Source organism: Syngnathus scovelli, chromosome 12 (genome assembly GCF_024217435.2).
Source record: "Syngnathus scovelli strain Florida chromosome 12, RoL_Ssco_1.2, whole genome shotgun sequence".
NCBI classification, from domain to species: Eukaryota; Metazoa; Chordata; class Actinopteri; order Syngnathiformes; family Syngnathidae; genus Syngnathus; species Syngnathus scovelli.
The window spans coordinates 11151045-11172162 of NC_090858.1; the positions used below are offsets into that span (position 1 = coordinate 11151045).

General features: G+C 45.9%; 1 protein-coding gene across 48 annotated transcripts in view; it reads right to left on the reverse strand.

Annotated features, from left to right (window-relative positions):
• LOC125978903 (ankyrin-3) overlaps window positions 1-21118 on the reverse strand; it is a 69066-nt gene that overhangs the window by 25114 nt on the left and 22834 nt on the right. For 26 of the 48 annotated variants that reach the window (XM_049736771.2, XM_049736770.2, XM_049736772.2 and 23 more), the window contains 24 exons: window positions 13708-13809; window positions 13275-13373; window positions 12157-12255; window positions 11783-11881; window positions 11143-11328; window positions 10966-10986; window positions 9171-9269; window positions 8550-8648; window positions 7945-8043; window positions 7013-7210; window positions 6767-6865; window positions 6574-6672; window positions 6395-6493; window positions 6113-6310; window positions 5376-5474; window positions 4628-4726; window positions 4123-4320; window positions 3889-3987; window positions 3707-3805; window positions 3536-3634; window positions 3356-3451; window positions 2841-2913; window positions 2659-2715; window positions 313-436 (listed from right to left, as the gene is read on the reverse strand). In XM_049736771.2, the coding sequence (XP_049592728.1) occupies window positions 313-436; window positions 2659-2715; window positions 2841-2913; window positions 3356-3451; window positions 3536-3634; window positions 3707-3805; window positions 3889-3987; window positions 4123-4320; window positions 4628-4726; window positions 5376-5474; window positions 6113-6310; window positions 6395-6493; window positions 6574-6672; window positions 6767-6865; window positions 7013-7210; window positions 7945-8043; window positions 8550-8648; window positions 9171-9269; window positions 10966-10986; window positions 11143-11328; window positions 11783-11881; window positions 12157-12255; window positions 13275-13373; window positions 13708-13809 (2639 nt within the window). Of the gene's footprint in view, window positions 1-312; window positions 437-774; window positions 1463-1524; window positions 2388-2658; window positions 2716-2840; window positions 2914-3355; window positions 3452-3535; window positions 3635-3706; window positions 3806-3888; window positions 3988-4122; window positions 4321-4627; window positions 4727-5375; window positions 5475-6112; window positions 6311-6394; window positions 6494-6573; window positions 6673-6766; window positions 6866-7012; window positions 7211-7944; window positions 8044-8549; window positions 8649-9170; window positions 9270-10965; window positions 10987-11142; window positions 11329-11782; window positions 11882-12156; window positions 12256-13274; window positions 13374-13707; window positions 13810-13932; window positions 16540-16620; window positions 16674-17079; window positions 17278-21118 lie in introns of those variants that run through there. The other 22 variants (XM_049736776.2, XM_049736773.2, XM_049736774.2 and 19 more) reach the window with 11 other exon arrangements.

Below are 21118 nucleotides of genomic sequence, written 5' to 3' on the forward strand. Positions count from 1 at the left end.
GTGGTGTTTTTCACTGCAGCGTTTCTTCTGATTTAGGATCGAGGAGCAGCCCACAGGAAACAGTATTCAGCTCGTTTATTGCTCTAATTGGGGCAACTTTTAAACTCCGCAATTGAATGAGGCCACGTGAAAAAAATGCTGAATCATTTTAGCGGTTCCGATCATTAGATGGCAACTTTCCAACAATGTACCAGTGCACACTGTTCCACCAGGTGTCATACATTTGCTATGTGCACCAAGCAGTGATGTAATGTTTTATCCATTCTTCTTCTCCTGCATGTTCATCTTAGCAAATGACAAATCGATGCCTACCTGGCCGAGCGGGCACCGATGCTGAAGCCCATGTAGCCCTCCTGAGGGAGGGAGTCATCCCCCAACTCTTTGAGGTCCTGGGGCCGCAGGTACTTGTCCGTGTCGCAGGTTATGGCATCCTCACCTGACGGAGAGATGGCAATAGCGCCGTGAAATGTTTAAACCAGAAAGTAGTCCCTTATCATTTTTTAATCATACTGGAGGCCTCAGGACATTTATCTGCACCATTTATTGCTGAATGCATCTGCAGGGCCTACTGCAACTTTGTTCTTGTTTGATGTTAAAGCACCCAAGACCATGCAATGGACAGTAAACATTACAACATAAAAAACACATATCAAATAGATAGATCCATTTACATCCAGAGTCACTCTCTACCCTCTCCCTGACAGCAGAGTCACCAACAACCCCAAGGCACAAACGACAAGGTGAGCAGAAAAGTGAAGCAACACCACATCGCACCTCGATCGGCGGACCGGTGGACGATGACACGCCGCTCCACGAAACGGGCCGCGCGGCTACCGTGCTTGGCTTTCTCCCTCATAGCTGGATGGTGCTTGTGCACCGCGCAGCCCCGCAAACAGTGCGCTCGTTCACCGCAGCCCCTCCCCTCTCGCCTTCGCGAGTGCCGCACTCCAATCGTACTCAAGTTCTGCTAGAGCACCACTCGTTGCGTTTCCGGTCTGATATTTCACAATAAAACCTAACAATAATATTTATCATTAGAAAAAAAAATTGACCATGAATTCGCCGACACTTTAAAGAAGAACGCAAATGAAATTAGTTAAAGTTCATATTGAATTATTTTTGCCCGTTTGCGTCGACATACTACGTGTAATCGTTTGGACGTTTTGGATGATATACTACCAAAAAATTAAGTCACCTTTGCGGTCATGTGAGACATGTTAACGCGAGACGAACATTTTTGTGCCACTGTTCGTTTCGTACAATCTTTCAAGTCGAACGTCATTTTTATATTTTGTGGACTTTCGCTTCCTGCTGAGACTGGCTGCTATTGTCTAACTTAACTACCCACTGTCCAGTTCAGAGAAACGACTTTCAAAAGACATTGTTTTTCCGCATCATTAGTCATTTTCTTCTCTTAACATGCAACGATAAAATCTCAAATGTACACACCGTATTCAATAAACGTTGTGATACGGTTACGACACGCTTACAGTGACTATATCATTCAATTTTGAGTTGACTTACTGTTCTCCGACGCAGCCATAATTCCTTTTTATTTAGAGTTTGCAAGTCATTTTAAATATCAAGGGAAGTTTCCTTTAAACGGTGAAAAAGTCTTCCAAAAATAATTCGTCTTTTGGTACACTGGGAGAAGAACGCGTAAAGTCCGGTGACATCTGACGTCTGCAAAGTCCCGAGTTAAATCCCTTAAGAAAAGCTCATCTCGTAGGCTTTAAAGAGGTGACACTGGTCTCCGCAAACGTCTTTTCTGACGCACCAAGAACCTGTCGACCACAAACAAGCACTAACGGTCATCTCTTCTTCGACGGCGGAGGAGTTCTGGCCAAAACCCACAAATGCCAAGTTTTGGCAAAAGAGGGAGGAACCCAATTGAAACCGACGCGAGGAAGTGAACAAGTTGCAAACTTTGCACAAGCGTCCAATTGTGCAATGTGTGATGCACATCACGTATTTAGAAGCAGTGAGAGCCTACACACGGATTGTGACCAGCCTGCAGCATAACAAGATTGGCCATCTAACCCAGAAGGATTAAAGCGACTCTTTACATCCACTCTCTCCTCTACACAAGCACACCACCTATGAATCATTGTACAAGTCTTCAGTCTATCCAGTCCCGACTCATATCTGTCATGTCCCCTATCGGTTGACACTACGTACAACCCCACGCACACAACTGTTGTCAAGGCAACACATCCGCAAAGCAGCTCATCAATTTTACAAAAGGAAACAAAGCTCAGGAGACCCAAGCATCTCGCTCTTGTTGTTGTTGATATTTGGCAAGGCCTTTGCGGCACTTTAGAACATCTCCAATGCAACAAAAACGCAGGATGGTTAGATAGAGATAAAAAAACAAAACAAAGGAGCTTTGAGTGGGAAATAACATGCGTGCTGTGAGTCTGCAAGGAGAGCAACGGACTTTCAGAATAAGTCAGCAGGAGTTCACGTTGGGAGCAAAACTAGCGTCAAATCTGGGAGGTAGATGTTATAATACACTATACGGACAAAAGTATTGAGACATACATGTTTGTTGTGAGTACCGTGAAAAGAAAAGTCAAATTTAAAAAAAAAGAACAACCACACACAACAAAGCAAAGCCACAACCAGAGCGGTTTTGACGGCAACCTAATGAGCCGATACCTTCATCGTCATCTGACATGGACTCCTCCTCCAGACTTTCAGGCACATTGGCCCAAACTGTGAGATTTGAATGCATGCCGTGACACATGCACACGTGTTAACACATCACAACAAGGCACATTTTCTATGACAGTACAATCATGCCGTGCAGGAAACGAAACAAAAAACTGTTGTTAGCTTACCTTCGTCATCTGACATGTCCAGGAATTCGTTCATGGTTTCCGGGACGTTGATTTTGTGTTTTTCGGCTGCACTCTGTTAATATTAGAGGGAAAGTAATCGTAAGAAGCAAAATACATGATACAAAACACACGATTTTGTAAAACAAATATTTTTTCCCCTTTTTGGCCCCATTTTAAATCCATCTATTAGCTTCATCCTAGCTAGCGCTAAGCTAGTTTGCCTTTTCAATTCAAGTTTGCAAGCTCAACTTGGTGCATGGCGTTCGCCGGCCAAATATTACCATAGCTAGCCAGCTGACGGTCAAACATTATACTTTAATACTTTGTTTCAATAACTCAGTTTATTGTTACGTAGACAAAGTATTGAAGCACTAATTAAACTGGTCAACAGTAAATTTGTGTCCCTGAGTCCTTTGACAATAATGACTTTTATCTAGCATAGCAGGTTTGTTTTTAAATTTGAAATTCCTTAATTCATAAATATTACAAAATATCTTCTTCTTGATGCGTCTCACCGCAGTATTCAGGTTTTCGTCTGTCACAGGCCTCAGTGTGTCCACCACCGAGATGTAACCAAGGCGACGGGCGATGGCAAGTGCCGTGTTCCCATTCTGTGCGAGAAACACACAGGAAGTTGGTCAGACAGTGACACAGAAAAGAAAAGAATGGAGCTGCGACGGAGCTCTGGGACTAACCGCGGTGAGCTCGTTGGCTGAGGCGCCACGTTGGACCAGGAGGTTGATGATGTGCGTGTGGCCCTGCTGAGCCGCCTGATGCAGCGGTGTGTAACCATTCTGCGGTGGCAAAAGACACACGGCATGAAGACATCAACAAAACACAACTTTGTCATATTTATTTTTTTCCACCTTGGTTTTGCCATTGATTTTGGCATGATTCTGGAGCAGGAAGTTTGCCATCTTGGCGTTGCCGTAGTGACAAGCCACATGCAGCGGCGTGTAGTCCATCTGTGAGAACCCCAGAGACTTTTATTGAACCGCAGGCGTTACTTCGAGCATCTGCCGTGTGCACGCTGGCAGAAAGCCCGTACCTTGGTTTGCGCGTTGACGTCAGCGCCGTGGTTGAGGAGGACTTCCGCAACGTTGACTTTGTCCTCCTGAGCCGCTAAGTGGAGCGGTGTGAGTCCGCTCTGGCGGTGGCACAAAGACAGGCACAATAGGAATGAATACACTTGAGAAAACTGTTGGTCCAAAAAAACTTCATTTGAGACCGTGGCTCTCCTTTTCCACATGACATGATAAACACACTTGTTGAGTGACGTTACCTTGTTGCAAATGTTGACGGCAGCGCTCTTGGCTAGCAGCAGTGACACCAGGTCCACGCTGCCCTCCTGTGCCGCCAGGTGGATGGGGCTGATGCCCTGCCGCGTCATCGCGTTGGTGTCGGCGCCGTACTCCAGCAGCGTGGTGCCGATGTCCATCTGGTTCTTCTTGGCGGCAATATGTAGCGGCGTGTAGCCGTTCTGGCGAAGAGAGAGAAACGCAGAGTTGGCGTGATCAGCTCTACTATGTGGGAACTGACTTTGTTGAACTTTTACATGTTGTGAGGCCCAGCATTATTTAAAAGCTAAATGGATTTTAGGCTACATTTTTAATGACACGGATATAGGTGGACTTGGATGAGGTGACTTGACGACACATCACCATCAGCAACAAGCACAAACGTGAGCTAATGCGCATTACGAATGGAAGAAATGAGAGCGATGTGATTTGGATGCGATACGGACACACACAGCGGCCCCTCCCGTCACAGTTGCGTGATGCGTGTACCTTGGCGGCGGCGTGCGGGGAAGCTCCCTGATCCAGCAACAGCAGGGCTACTCTCTGATTATCGTAGTGAGCGGCTACATGCAGCGGCGTTAGCCCGCTCTGAAATGGCCCACAAGCACGCACACACACAGCAGCAGATTAATAGATAGGACTGAATGGAGACATGCACAAACGTGACAGGAGCCAGAAAAGACACATGGCACAGTTGAAGACTTTTGTGTAGGTCGTGTGGGTTCATGCAAACATTGAGAAGAAATCAGAACACTCAGCAGAAGACAGATGAATGATTGACTGCATGATCATCAATTCAAATGAGGTTCTCATATGTCAAAATGGGCGACTCCTCCTTTCCTCATCATAACAACGGCCCACAGTTCAATGATGCTTCCCCACATTTTTGGACGACGCCCACGCAGCATTCCACACGCTCGACAGTGAGCTTGACTGAGTCACCGTGTGTGTGTGCTGCATCACGCCGGAATGTGCTCAACACTTTGACGATGGGAGAGAAAAATAATCTGTGGTATTTTCGACCAGAGTTCAACGTGGGAGGAAAATCTCGTAAACGAAAAAATTGCTGAGTCGTTAAATAGTAGCATCGTGAATTATCATGATTGGCTGATATTATGTGCCGCTAAATGCTAACAGATTTTGACCAATTCATCACTCATGAAGAAGACTCCCCAAAGAGAGCCTTAGTGGCCTCTAACTCGTTTTTTGGTCTTTCTTTTTTTAATAGACTCCTCACCTTGCCAGCAGCGTCAGGCGCAGCCCTCTTCTGCAGGAGCAGACTGGCTACCTCCATCTTGCCGTATTTGGCGGCCACGTGGAGCGGACTGAAGCCTTTCTGTTGGGACGTACAACACCATAAAAGTCAGATTTAGCTGGAAAGTGCATTTGAAATATTTAAAAAAAACAATTTCGTGTTGTCTTATTTTGAAAAGCTACCAGTGCTGTACTTCTTCATGTACACTTGATTAAGGTGCAGATATTTTTTCCAAAGTAATGTGGAACCCCAGCGGGTTGTGAAGCACCTGACCTATTTTCCTACTTCTACTGTAACTCCAAATTTCAAATGACAAACATCTGGATATGAAAATTGTGTCAAGCTTTGCAATCACTGACATGAATAATGCAAAGATGGCCGTTTGACGCTGACATAATTTCCTTGGAACGGCTGACTCGAGTGATGTCCCGAAAGATAATGTGTGTATGCGTGTGTGTGTTACTGTGTAATTGAGTGTGTGCACACCAAGGGGTTTACCCTCCATTAATCTGCTCCACTGACAGAGGTCACCTTCACGAAAAGCCCCCCTAAGCAACATTGCCCACACACACACACGGAAACCACTTCCATTAAAAAATGTCCTTCACAGCTTATGACCTCCCTCAGTGGAATTCGCCAATTGGGAAAATACTCATGGGAAAGACCCCAACAGAGGAAAAACTGAATGTTCTCGTAGCTCTAACATATTTTTTTTTTACCTTTGTGGAGGAAGCCAGAGAGGCTCCGTTCTCCAGGAGCATGGTGGCGACATCCTGATGGCCTTCGCGGGCTGCCAGGTGCAGCGGCGTGTAGCCTGAGGTGGTGGCGGCGTTGGCCGAGGCGCCGCACTGCAGCAGCTGCTGCACGATGTCCACCTTGCCCAGACGACTGGAGATGTGCAGCGCCGTCTGGTCATCCTGAAATTGAATTTGATTTGAATGCTCGACTTTACAGCAAGTCTTCAAATGACAGGTTTTTGTGATATGAAAAAAAGTGCGCACCTTGGACTTGGTCTCCACTTTGGCCCCGTTCTTGAGCAGGTACCGAACCACGTCGGCCTGGCCTGCCCTGGCTGCCATGTGGAGCGCCGTCTCGCCCCTCTAGAGGACAACGGTCGGATTTTGAGCAAAAAAGCCACACACTTTTTCAACAGAGAACAATGCAGTGAGGATTCTCTCACCACATTAGTGGTGTTGGGTGAAGCTCCGTGATGGGTGAGCGCGTGGACGATGTTCTCGTGACCCATGAAGGCTGCCACGTGGATTGGTGTCAGGCCAGACTGCAAAGAAACATGTGCAAGTAAGCTTGAGAATATACATAACCACTTCAACTTTGATGTCTGTTAGAAATGACTAAAGACACGTGAGCAGCACCTCGGTTACAGCCTGGATGGACGCTCCGTGCTTCAGCAGCAGCTCCATCACTTTTACTCTGTTCTTCTTGCAGGCGATGTGAAGCGGGGTGAAACCGTTCTGTGGAGAAATCAAAAGGCTTAGCGAGTATCCAACCACGAGAATTCTCACAATCGGAAGAGATCTGGTACAATGGCTGTCTCAGGAATGAAGCTAATTATGCTAATTTACAATAGCGCTTCCAAGTCGACCCCTCCCCCGTCCTACCAGGGCCTTGGCGTTGGGGTTGGCCTTCTTGTCCACGATGAGCTTAGCCACCTTGTAGTGCCCGCAGTGGGCGGCCACGTGCAGCGCTGTCAGGTAGTCGTTGGTGACGTCATCCACCGGCACGTCGTGCTGCAGCAACAGCTGCACGCAGTTCAGGTGGTCGCCCTGAGTGGCCATGTGGAGTGGCGACAGGCCGTTCTGAGGTGGGATGGAGAGGAAGCGACAGGGGGGGAAGCGAAAGAGAGAGAAACACGGAAACATAGACGGATGGACAGACAGACGGACAGCAAGTCAGTCAGGTAGACATCAGGTGACTGTGAAGGGAGTCGATCGGGAGGCTGCGGGAGCATTGTTATAACGAGGGCATTACAACAATGTCTACGCGGTTACATTGGTGGTCCCGCCAGGTCAAAGTGGATGCGGTGAGTTCAGGTCGGACGGATGTGGCCGGGGACAGTGCCACACCACGTCGCCACGGCAACAATAAAAGCGCTGCTATGTGACTGGAAAGGTATGGTGAAGAGAGCTAATTCATTCACTGCTACTGACTGTTACTGACAAGGTGGAAACTGGACAAATCTCACAAACGGACAGTGGTACCTTGAATTATAAAACCAAACACAAAGGAATTTTGTTCGTGGTCCTGATGATTCGCAGATTATTTTGTGTACAGTTGATAACTATTGTTGCGTAACTTGTTTGTATCGGAAGTGTTTAAGCACAGACCACCTGTTCACTGCCACCATCTCACAGTCAAATTTTGTGAAGTTCATTCTTATGTGTAAAATTCCTATTTGCAAGGTGACAAATCAAGTGAGCAACTTGAAAAACACACAAGTCAAGGTACCACTGTAATTTGGTATACAGCTGCCCATGAGCTGGAAAACAAATTCTACTGCGAATCTTTGAAACCTTCCCGGAGCCGCTGCTACCTTAGTCTTGGACAAGATGGGAGCGCCTCTGTCCAGCAGGATTTCCACCACCTGTGCATGACCGCTTCTCGCCCCACAGTGAAGCGGAGTCAGACCGTCCTGCCAATAGAACAGGGGGGGGGGGTTAGCAGGATGATGCTAGCATCAAGCTAGCTGACAGTAAATCAAAGTTGTTTGGGTTTTTTTTCCAATAAAATACACATAATTCTCAATTTCATGTTTAGCTTGACAGTAACCTTAAACAGGAAGTGGTATTAAAAAGCTGTAAGGTTATTTTTGGAAGATGGCCACAGCCACCAATGGCCACCATCTAGCGCTGCCGCTGATGTCAAGCCACAACTTTAATTAAAGACAAATAAAGTACTGTATATTATACTGAATTCATATTACTACACATTGAATGATAACGTTAGGTTTGGCAATGAACAAAAATGTTTCACTGGGGTCAGAAAGGTGATTTTTACAATACAAATGCCCGATGAAGGGTTATTAAATATGATGGTTGGTGTTTTTGAATGCATCCCCACATCTGTGTTAAAAAACCCCACAGTGGGACTTGATGAAACATCACCGGTCTCCCGTTATGACAAGAATCATGTTGTTACCTTGGTCTTGGCGTCTATTTTGGAGCCTCGGTCTAGTAGCAGCTTGACCATGTTGCTGTTGCCCCTTTTCGAGGCCACGTGGAGGGGCGTGATGTCATTCTGAAGACAGGGAAAGAGACCATGGCAAATTAGTACTACAAGAAACAATGGTTCATTATTAGCGAGTCACAAAAACAAACATTGCGTGGCGCTTAATGACTATGATAACGACACAAGTGCTGCTATTCCCATCTGCAGGCTTCCTCCTTCTATGGATACAACATGTGATTAATGCCAGAAAGCGGCACACACCTCCAGACATTAGCTGATGTAATTGTGGACCTTTGCTGACTCCGCTAAACTCATGTCAAATTTGCATCTCCTAAAAATATATATTCATACCAAATTTATTTAGTATATTTTGGAACTGGAGTTCAACCCACTTTTGTGTTTTTTTTAATTTCATTAGGCTGTAAACTATGATTAAGTTATGTTTAACTATGACTAAACCCTCTTGCTTTCAGTATGTATCTTGTAATTTTCGAGGGTAAACCATTTCATTCATTCATGAGGCATCTTGATTGATGGACGGAGGCGGGATGCAGTTCACTTTCCAGACAGCAGAGGTCACACTAAACTCACTCTGGCCATGAAGTCCACAGCGGCCCCTCGGTTCAAAAGCAGCGTGGCCACGTTAATGTTGCCATAGTGGGCTGCGATGTGTAGTGGGGTGAAGCCACTCTGATTGGAACACACACACAAACAAAAGTGAAAACACATTGTAATACAAATCTTGAAAAAACACAAATCTGTGCCAACAATTAACAAGATATATGTATACTGCAACTGTACTTTAATATACATCATAGTGTAAATGTTTGACAAGGTGAAATCTAATTTAGATGTTTGGTTGAGATGCCTAAACTGACCCTGCAAATGAACACAACATCGTGAATATGAGTCATTTCCTGGCTTAGTGAACGACAGCTGTCCAAATGACACAACAGCTCCGTGAGTGCTGTGTAATCATTCCACATTACTGATAATCCAGGGGAAAGGAGGTGTTTGCTGACGAATATCTTGTTCAAACAATGGAGGCAAAGAAAAATAAAATAATTATTTGAATTCAAACAGACCGTATCAAAACATTCTTCTCTTTTTTTCTTTACAATTTTTGGATAAGTTTCCACACAAAGACATCGGAGTGCCAAATTAACAAGGCCGGTGTTAACATAGCAGCAAAGCTATTCTGGTACCATGCAAAATGCTTTTAGCAACTCCAATTTGCATTTCCCTTGGAAATTGTGTGTGAACGCTGAGAGTCGCCAAAGCCAAAAATGCCAAAGACGCAAATGAATTGTTAGAACGTCAAAGGAATTGGCAGGTCCCGTGTGAACAAACCCTCTTGTGGGATTCCAATAATTAGGAACAGATCAGAAAGCGGGCCAAGCTGACGATCCTTTGCTCTGAAAAACCTGCACATTCTCTTCAACAGCATTGGCATTATGAGGGGTAAATGCAAGCTCAAATATAACGAGACAAATTAAAGCTGCAACAAACCAAATTTGGACACCATAAAATCTAGACTTTAATTTAGTTGTCTAGGATGGCCGCTTCTTTTTGGGCCTTATTATTTCCCAACTCCCCAGTAGGAATTTGTCAACATTCGAGCACTGGAATTCATTCCAACATGGCTGTCCTAAACCTAAAATGGTTGACTTAGTGTTCATAACTTGAGATTTTTATGGATCCTATCATGTCCACCCAATTCTATGTTCATCAGTGAAACTGGTGTCAGGAGATTTTCTTTTTGTCAGTGTACAGATTAGCACCAAAAAAAAAAAAGGGCAAGTTTGCAGTCGTGGTTCAAATATGAATAAACATGGCACTTTGAAGAAGGGCTTTCACGGCATTTGGTGTAAATGCTCTTCTCTCAGCATTCACACACCAAATGTAAAGCTGAGCCTAGCATCAACTAACATCATCTGTTGCCATGCGGGTTGAGGGCAAGCTACTGCTGATAACCGCTCTACATGCTCCACATACTGGTTATCATATTAATCAGTTTCATGGGTCGCGGAATTATGACAATTAAGTCAATTTTGAGACTCAAATCTTTTCGCCCCAAAATTACAGCCGAAGCTTCCATTTTAGGGCACCATGAAACCATTAAGGAGAGCTTCAATACCCCAAAGTACAGCCAAAAGGCAGCAAAACATGCGCCATTGATCCAGTCTAGTCTTTTTGCGAGACTATCTGCTAACATGAGTGAAGACATGGAAGAGGAGAAGGATGGCGTTACATGGAAACAAGGAGTGGGGCAAAGGGGCTTCAAAACTGCAGTAAATTGAGGGGACTGTTTTGGGGGAGGTTTCTTTTTTTTCAGACTAGTTATGAGCTGAGATGGAGAGACTTTATGTACAGAGTTGAGGAGTACCTCTGTTGTTCTATTCATCATCTACAAAGTCAGCCAAAAGAGGAGAGAATGCGGAGTTAGTGAGGAAAACGACAAGGGCCTCCATTGTGAGCGGAGAACTTAAGAAGTTCCTCAAAAGTGGTTGCAAGTCATAAAAAAAATCAACAACACACAAACTGTCAAACGTGGGTGCCTCACCTTGGACTCCACGTCGGCGTTGTGGTCATTCTGGAGGAGCAGTGCGGCGGCCTTAGTGTCGTCCTTACGGGCGGCGATGTGCAGGGCGGGCAGACGCACTTTGCCCTTGGTGTCGTTCTCCAGAAGCAAGGAGACCACTTGGTCGTGGCCCTGCTGGAGGGCCACTGCCAGAGGGGTGAAGCCATCCTGCGCACAGTCCAAAGTCAAAACGAGCAAGTTGCTGAACGTCACGAGGTGATCATTAGCTCAAATACTAGCAGCTGACTAGTTGCTAGCAGCTAGCTGGTCAACCTAATGGAAATCCCTTCCCCGTATGTATTTAAACAATGAAAGTGCAAGACATTGACTTGTCCGCATCCCTCGGCTATTTAATTAACCACATCGGTCTTCTGTGACGTTTAAATGTGTAGCATTTGCGCGTGTCCGCACGAGCTGAACGATGTTAAATCGGAGCAGAGATCACCATTAATACGACTCAAGGTCACTCTACCTTTGAGCAATCGATGAAACTGGGCCGAGAACCGTAAAATGGAAATCGGAATAGATAAGATCAGACAAGTTGGACGGTTAGATCGGTGGTGTCGAAACGACGGCTCGGGGACCATTTGTGGCTTGTTGTCCAATTTTTTGTGTGCTGTACCTCCGTGGCCATACTCTGACTTGCGCTGTTCTCCAGAAGGAAGCGCACCACCTCCAGGTGATTCTCCTGGGATGCCATATACAGAGGAGTGAAGCCATTCTGCAACACAGACAAAACAGAACCACAGACCTTCAGAACTGAGCTTGGAAAGCACAACGCCCTCTGTGAGATCCATTAAAGCACACCTGGCAATGCTTTCCTTCATATGTTAGCTAGCAAATTCCCACTTTGTTTCTATTAGACACGGCTATGGCATGACAAAGTGACACTCCAACTTCACAGTGAAATGCTCAGTTGTGGATTCACCAATCATGAAATGCATCATTTACATTGGGAACATCTTCCACGTCCGCTTTTGTTTGTGTGGGGCTCACCTGAGATTGTGCGTTGACATTGGCTCCGTTTGTGACCAGCTCTTTGACGACTTCCGTTTGGCCGGCCAACGAGGCGATGTGCAGGGCAGTGTTTCCTTTCTGGATTACACGGAACAGCAGCAGGAATGCTGTTAAGCTCTCACACACCTGTTTTCTGCAAGTGTGTGTGCGCACGCGAGCGTGTATACGTGTGCGTGTGTGTGTGTGTGTGTGTGTGTGAGATGCAGCCAAGTCTGTTTATATCCCAGTACCAATCACACTTAAGTTCCAAAGGCTTTCAAGCTCTCCCGGCCCGCCGCGCTGCCAACAATGTGTCACTTCCGATGCCATGCGCATAAACGAGCCTTGGCCGTAAATATGCTCGCAGCGGCTTTTATGAACCCGCGCCCTCCCCGTGATGGCACAAATGACCTCGCGGATCACCCCGCCGGCCACGTGAAAGCAATGTAGTGCGCTGTCGGGCAACGGTGACACGTGCGGCGTGTTCTTTACCAGGAAAAAGAGACAGAACCACGAACAAAGACGCATGTGGGGCATATAAACAATGACTGCTTCCTACCTCCTCCTCATTGACTGTCTAAAGTAAAAAAAAAAAAAAAAAAAACACACACACACACGAAGCATCCCCAAGACCTTCCACTTGTCCCTCAGGCCGCTTGGGGTCCCAATTACAAGGCTTTAATTGGGGAGACCCTGGCCTTCTTCTTGAATATTTCATCACATGATATGTTTGTCAGCAGAAGGTTTGTAGCCTGTGGCAGAGAGGCGGGGCGGGGCGGGGTGGGGTGGCGGAAACGACTGCCAGACATTAATGGGGGATAATATTTCCCCCTCAAAAGTGTTTATTAGCATCAGATGAAAGCAGCTTCAGAAGAGCCGACCCCTCCCATTATGCATGCCATTAGGGGTTGTTGTTCAAGTCACCATTTTAAAGCACATTTTTTGCCATTCCTCCAGCAGCTGAGGCCGTTAAAAGAGTTATAATTCAAAATAAATTCCCTTCATCCCCACCTATGGAGCAGCAGCGGCGGCTTGGCACCATTTAATCCCCGCAGCCCACGCACTGATCCAAACGGAGCTCCCGAAATCGTCGCTGCGTGAGGCGAATGGAGGCTTACCTTAGTGGCAGCATCCACGGCGGCGCCCAGTTTCAGCAGCTCAGCCACAACCTCCACGTGGCCCTCTTTAGAGGCTAGATGGAGAGCATTCAGGCCATTCTGAGCAAAAAGCAGACAAGTCACTTAGAGGCATCGTAGCGGCGACACGGGATTAGTCGACCGGCGGACGGGTTGACACTATTGCTCTGCCATGACAAGTGAGTGAGAAGCGGTGACAAAGAGAAATGTTTAATTGTTAGCCGCCAGGCGACAATGAGCCATCTTGAAACATGCTATGCTAATCAACACAAGATGAGGAGGGATGGTCATTTCATTTGATTTGTTTCTATGCCAGTCTGTCTCTCTTAACTCAGTGGCAGCCCAATTAAAATATTGATGCCATTGACGTCTATAGTTGTCAATGGCAGTGAATGAGTTAACGTGCCCAACTCACCTGATTGCAAATGTTAATCTCGACCCCAGACTTGAGGTAGTCAAGGACCTTTTCAAGGTTTCCAGCCCGGGCAGCTCGCAAGTAACTGGCATTACTGTCAGACTGCAGAGAGAGAGCCAAGCAAGAAAAAGATGATAAATATGACATATAATAATATAAAATATAATAAATAAGAAAATAATGAGCCGCAATGGAAAATGCAGACTAAAATGTATTTCCAGGTACCAGGTAGAATTCAGTCATCATTCCTCAATGCAAACGACATCAGAAGAGCCAAGCTAGCATTCGCACATGCGCTTCGTGCACTCCATCATCCGCAAGCATCACTCGGTGCTTTCAAGTTTGCAATTTCTTCCAGTCCAGATGCCGATTTAAAAAGCAAAACTTCCTGTAGACCATATGCAAGCCAGCAGAGCTCTGGCATGTTAAGCATGCGTGTACGCCGTCAGCCTTCCTTCAAATCCCGGAGGCAGGATCCTGACAGCCAGAGTTCTCGGTCGCAGCCTCCCCGAATGTGCTGGACCGCCCTCGAAAACAGAGCTTTGTCGGCTCAAATCAAATGACGAGGTAAGCATAATTTTGCCCCATAAGAAAATGTCAGCGAGGGATGAAGGGGGGGGGGGGACGGACAAAAGCTGAAAAAGTGGAGCTGCTGCTCTGCGTTTCCACCATGCTTACATTTTGCTGCTTTCTACAAGTGAGCCTTTTGTACGCGAGAGGTGTGGCTTCAAAATAGAGGACCACGAAGCAAACAGGGCTTAATTCCAGAATATTATTCAGCACGAGAACCTGCTCGACGAGCGACAGTAGGGCCTGATCCAGAAACAAACAGAGCAGCACACCGAACCAGTTTGTGAATGGAAAATATTTGTCAGAGTCATTTCCTGATTACTGGGACCTTTCAACTCACGCTCCTTTCTAGGAACAGTGTCTTCCTTTCTTGACAACCCCCCCCAAGAGGACATCTCGGCTCTCATGGCCTCTACGACACCAGACAGCCAACTGCGGAATGTGGCTTAAAATTCTGCTCGTTCAAAGTTAATAATGATTTGTTTGGATTGACAGAGCACTACAAAGAAGTCAAGACGGGAGACAAACAAGCAACAGGTCAAGGCGGCTGCAATAAAGGCATCCCTAAAAAGTGTCAGAACTGCTCAAGGGGCAAATAATATACTCTGAGGTCCAAATAAGTCAATAATCTATATGTGTCAAACATTTTTAATTAACACCAAAATGTGCACTTGACGTAGAATCATAATAGACTTAACTAAAGTCTCTCCGACGACCTTGGACTAGTCTGTCCTCATTCATTGCTTATTAAAGCCAAAGTTTCCCATGCAGGATAACATCTGTGCAGCATGTGTGTGTGTGTGTGTGTGTGTGTGTGCTGGTCCACATCCAAAGAGTTGTCCTCTTTCTTACATAAGCAGTCCCAATGTGTGAAAGCATGCGTTATATGCTGGAGCTTGCCCGCCTGATCAACAACATGCCTCTGACGTAAAAACACGCAGGTTCAAATGGCTTGACGCCAACAAAACGACAACGGAGCTCAAACAGCTGCACTTCGTCGTCATGTGACGGAGCTCCGAAAACATGATATTATATTCTCTTCTTCTTTATGTGGCCGGCTTAAGTGGCAGATTAAATAGTTGAAGTCGCCAATCGCCCATCTCGCCGCTTTATCCCTTAATGCTTAGCGACCAACATGTCGGATGCGCCGCCCTCGGCAAATCTGTCCATTGAAGATGAAGGTGCGTCAGACAGGAGAAGGGCGGCAGATTTATAAGCCAAATATGGCTAAGCCTCCCCACGGTATCGGATATTGAAAGAAAATGGCGCCGTCAGAGAGTATAGGTTAAGCCTCGGAGGACGGCCTTAGAGGAAAACGACACGCAAGGGAATGACGTGAAGAGATGAGGCGCGTAGATTTATTTTTAATGGAGCTTGGCCAGGTCAGGGTAAAAAAGCAGCTCGTCGGTGGGGAAATGACAGCAAAGGTGAGAACTTACCATGCCGCCTCTGATTAAACACAGAAGCTTAAAAAAAGTGGAAGCACAAGAAACATTAAGCTAGTGACATGGGCACTATTGCTAGCGCATTCCCGCTACGTATGCTAAGTGGATGATGATTGTTATGACAAAGGATGTTATGTGATGTCATTTGTGATAGAAGCAAACATGATCCGGCGCATGAAAAAAAATTGACAGCAAGTCAGCGAATGGGAAATTGTCGGACGACTCGAAAAGATTATCGTGACCGATTTTCCCGTGAGGTGGGGCGTGTTAATTTCTGGAATGTACTCAGAAACATCCGAGGCCAACGATCGGAAATGTTAAGTCTGTTCAGCAGTTATGTCGTCAAGACTGTGACGTGAAAGGCAGATGTTTTTTGAATAAAGCTCGAGCTTTAGGTGCGAAATAACCAAACGTGTCAGCTGGCAAAAAGGCGCACAAACCGACGCGGAGGCTTGAGGTCATGTGCTGATTATTCAGGCTGAGCTGAGAGCGTTTGGAACAAGCGGTGGAGTGGCCGCAGCGCTCGTATTGTTCCACTTGATCCCTCACTGTCCTGACTAAACAAAAACCACACAGTATAAGTACAAAAAGGGTCGAGGCCCGGCGACAGGCCACAAAAAGGTGTCCGGTGCCAAAAAACCTTTGCACTCACATCACAACAGATGATGAAAGAAGTCAGCAAGATACTGCAACCCTTCTTTACATTTGAGGAGACACGTGGTCCAGAACCTTCTCTTGTTTCAAAGCCCTCAGTACACAATGCTCGCAGGTCAAACTGTCAATTACTGAAGTTGCTATTTTCGGCTATTGGTAATATGACTCAAGTCAAAAGTGAGAAAATCCCTCAGCGTGTTGCATTTTCAAGTTTTGGAACAACAAACGAGCGCCATTTACTCACATGTGTTGGAAATCCGGCACCTTCCTCTACAGCCATCTTCTCTCTCTGTTTACACTGTCGCTTTCTCTCCTCTCGGAAGAGGAGTGAAACCCGACCCCCCCCCTTCCTCACCCCACCAGCCCGTCACTGTTCAGACGCTCATGCCAACCTAACGGGCATCCATCCCACTCCAGCAACCGTCGGATATGAAAATCATACAAAGGAAAACGCTAGCAACAAGCTTTTAGCATCCGTGGCGCGCTTGAGTGAGGGATGGAGTCGGTGCGCGGATGAAGCACACATGAGGAGGATGCTGAGAGCCTCTCACTGGCGAGTAAACAAAGCACTAAAGCAGTCTCCATTCTGGAAAAAAAAAAAAATCCCGGTTTTCCCCCAATCGGGTTAAAGCCCGCAGTCTCAACCTCGCTATGAAAAAGCACCTTTCAAGCACGGAGGGGACCCCCCGTCTTCATGACTTACCATGACAGCAACGGTTTCTCCCTCCTTTTCCGCCTCCTTGCTTTTCTTCCTCACCTTCATTGACTCTGCAGCAGCAGGAGGAAGAAGAGGAAGGGTCTTCTTTGTGCTCCGGGATTTCCAAGGTTGGGGAAGCGAGCGTGCTGGAAATAGACGCTGGTGCAAATCCTTAAGCTAAAATGACTATGTGTCAACCCGCCCAGCCACCTCCATCCCTCCCACCCGCAATTTTATTATCCCACCCACTATCCGTCGTTCCCTCCCACTCTCGCTGCCTCCCTCGGCGTGCGACTCTTTGTCATCCCGTTTATCAGTCCTTTTTCTCCTCAACAAAGAGCGCCTGTGCGTGGCCAGCACACCAGTGCTACCTGGACTCAGCAAGTGTTAGCCAACCGAGATTTATTTTTATTTTTGAAGTGATGTCGTCTCATAGTGAAAATAACACCAGACGCTTTCACGTGGGGTGCCGCCCCTCCCCCTTTGCAACCCGAAAAACAATCAAAGGGGACACTAACAGAGGATTAGGAGGGCTCGCTCTCTGGTATTAGGGACGCCCCCCCATTCCCATTGTCCTCCTACTGTCCCACCTCTCAACGCAAATAGCTGCTCATTCCACATCATATTTAGCAAACTCTCATTCACGTAGGATGGATGCAAAGAAATTAGACCGTTTGGGGGGGCTGTATCTATAGAATATTTTTAGAATCGATTATTCTATCGGGTATAGCAAAACACCCACATTTCAATCATGAAACTCCCAAGCAAACTCAAACATCGATTGAAGTCCAGGAGCAAAGTATTTCTACTTCTTTGCTATTTCCCATACTGGCTTGTCATAACTCCACTTCGGAAAATAACACACACGCACACAAACGGAAAATACGAGCTGAAAAAGGTTGAGCTGATCACTATCTGCTTGCTAGGGAAAACATGATTAAGTGGAACACATAGCGTAGCTAACATATATGTTTTGTGGGTGGTAGGCAAAGGGCCACCCACTGAAGAAAACAGCGGTATTGCTTGAACAGCACATTTGTGAAAGTATGCCATAGAAATGGCACAAAAAGAAGCAAGTCAGCATTCAACACAAGTCCAGACACGACAGGAGACAGCCGCTCTGCCCACACGAAAAGCGCAGTCGAGGAGTCGTCCTGTGGGTCGATGGATAAATAAATAAATAAATAAATAAATAAATAAATAAATAAATAAATAAATTAATTAATTAATATAATATAATATAATATAATATAATATAATATAATATAATATAATATAATATAATAACGAAATTCTGAAGGAATCTGTCTTGAGGTAACCTGACTTAGGTCAAAACAAACATGGTGCATCATCAATTAGTTGTTATGCTGCACACCAATAGAATAAGATGCTAACAGAAGTAAAGAGCCAGTGGAAATGTTTTTAAAACCGGATTTTAAAACTGTTTTAAGTTCTTTGAGTGTGTTTCATCCCAAATGCACGCAACTACTGTATACTTTTCTTCTTTGCTTTTATATGTGCCGTAAAGAAAAAAGAACCCCCTCATGGTTCTTGATCATTTTATTTGCACGTAGTGCATTATCTGTATCTGTATCTTTCAGTGAAAGGCGCCACTTGCATCACGGGTACATTTCAGCGCTCTTAGTCAGCGCCGTTGTGAGACATTTGGAAGGAGAGTGAGACGCGGGAGGAGACCGCGAGCTGACCGGGGGAGGCACAGATGCTCCGGACTCCCGAGGAGGCGTCTCGGGCGCGTGATTGGTGGATCACAGGCACCCCCGTTCACACTAGCACCGCAGTGAGTAGCTTGACTTGTGTAGCGGAAAAAAAAAAAAAAAAGAATGCAGGGTTGCCATGGCGATGGGGGAGGCTCGAGCAGAAGAGGACGACTAACGGGGAAACTGTGCTGGTGAAGTCCGGACTCAACATTTTATTCTTGTCGCGCCAACTGTCGTTAAATTTCAGATCTCAAAAGTTCTAGCGGTACTGTTGCTCGATATTAGTGCGTATGTAGTGAAACATAAGTAGTATCGAGCCACAAAGGCCTATTTCTGTCATTTACCGGAAAATGTGTTCCTGTGATTACAAAAAAAAAATGCTCCTGGAGGAGATAAAATGAAATATTCTGTAATGATCATTATTCCAATCTCCCCCCAAAATGTGATTGTGTTTTATTCGTGTTCACAAATTCCCTCGCAATTAGAGCCACATGCTCTGAATTCCACCATCGCAATTCAATCAGAGAGCAGACGCGTATTTCTTGGAACGAGCGTTTTGCTGCAGGACTCTTCCCAGCTTGTTACAACCCGCCAATAACTCCAAAGTCTGGTCCGCCTGTGCTAATCCGCTCGCTCTCGCCGTACAAAAGACAAGCTCGGCCATCTCGGAGGAGCAGTAAAGCATCTCGCCGTGCTCATTCTGCAGGCGGGCTATCTGGATATGCGTGTGTGTCGCGCGCACACACATCATGGAGAAGATTTACTGCTTCTGCTGCTCGCTCAAGGGCATGGCTTCCCTCCCATCACCTGGGACTCGAAACCATCGGAGAGGGACAAGAGGAGGACGAGGAGAGGAAGCGAGTGAGGAAGATGCCAGAGGGAAGGAGTAGATAGACATGCTGCGATCTACAGGGACTCAGATTTGGTTTCCATCAATTTGAACAGGAGACAAATAGACAACGGAACATTCACACGGTATCATGTGAATGTCAAAAATTAAAATATGAGCGATTAACAAGTCAGCAAAAAATGCCAAAGGCCCTCCATCACCATCCTGCCAAAAAATTCTTGCATGTGGGAGGGGGGTGAGGGTGTTCCTCGAAAAAGTCAGGGAGGGTTTCGAGGAAAAATAAATGAATCAAGCTAAGACAACGGTGAGAAAGTAGCAGCGAAAAGAATGAGCTCAGGGAGATGAGCTTGATCTGGCACCAAGTCAAATTGATGACCAACCTCGTGGTCCTCAGCGCTCTTCTGAGTTCATCCAACAGTCAAACACTGGACTCTGCTGGTCATTTCGGACATCACAAGCCGACACAGTAATGTGCATTTTTGGGGCTGCTTTTAAGGCACCACCATATTTAACTATTTTCCCGAGCCCTTCAAGTGACAACCAACAAAAACTTTTAGGTATTTTTGGAGACTACGGGAGACTTTCTCCAAAAAGGAAACGTTCATCCCTCAGCATCCAAATGAATGGCGCTCGTGTAAATGAGACCACTCCGCCGAGTGCCATGTATTCTAATGTCCTTAAAATGAATGTCGTCCTTTTTGCCTGTAATTTTATTAGTGTTCAGACAGGGAGGGAAATAAAACCACTCAATGATCTTCTAATGTCATCATTTGAAACGTAATCATGTTTGCTGGATACACGCAAGGGGAACTGTGATCTATGGAAGTATTTATAACTGTGTGTGTGTGCGTGCGTGCGTGCGTGCGTGTGTGTGTGTGCGTGTGTGTGTGTGTGTGTGTGAGAGAGAGAGAGAGAGAGAGAGAGAGAGAGAGAGAGAGAGAGAGAGAGAGAGAGAGAGAGAGAGAGAGCTGCTTCTACAGACAGAGAAACTTCCTCTCCTGACACAAAGGAGAAGAAAAGCCAAGTGTGCAGATCTTCATATTGTAGAAAAGCAACAAATTGTTTTTCATATACTTCATACTTTCTCACACTAAGCTGTCCAAGTTCCAGCATCAATACCAACAATACGCTATCTCAAAGCACAAAAATAACTTTGGACCGAGCAGAATCAAGAAGCGCGCTGACCGCTTTCACCGGATCTTTGGCAGGTATGGAACACCAGACTGGAGCCATCTGGCCCCTTCAGACCTCACACAATACGCAAATGTGTGCACACAAACACACATGGTCACCGGGGCACAAAGCAAACATATGCGCAGTAAACATGTTAAATTTAGGGAACATGTTCTCATCCTTCTGACAACAGGCCAAGAACAGAATGACGACATTGATGTGAAATGAAGGTGTCAGGAAAACGACATTAATAATTACAGCAATATTTTTGCAAAATACAACAGCACATCATTTAGTTTGTGTC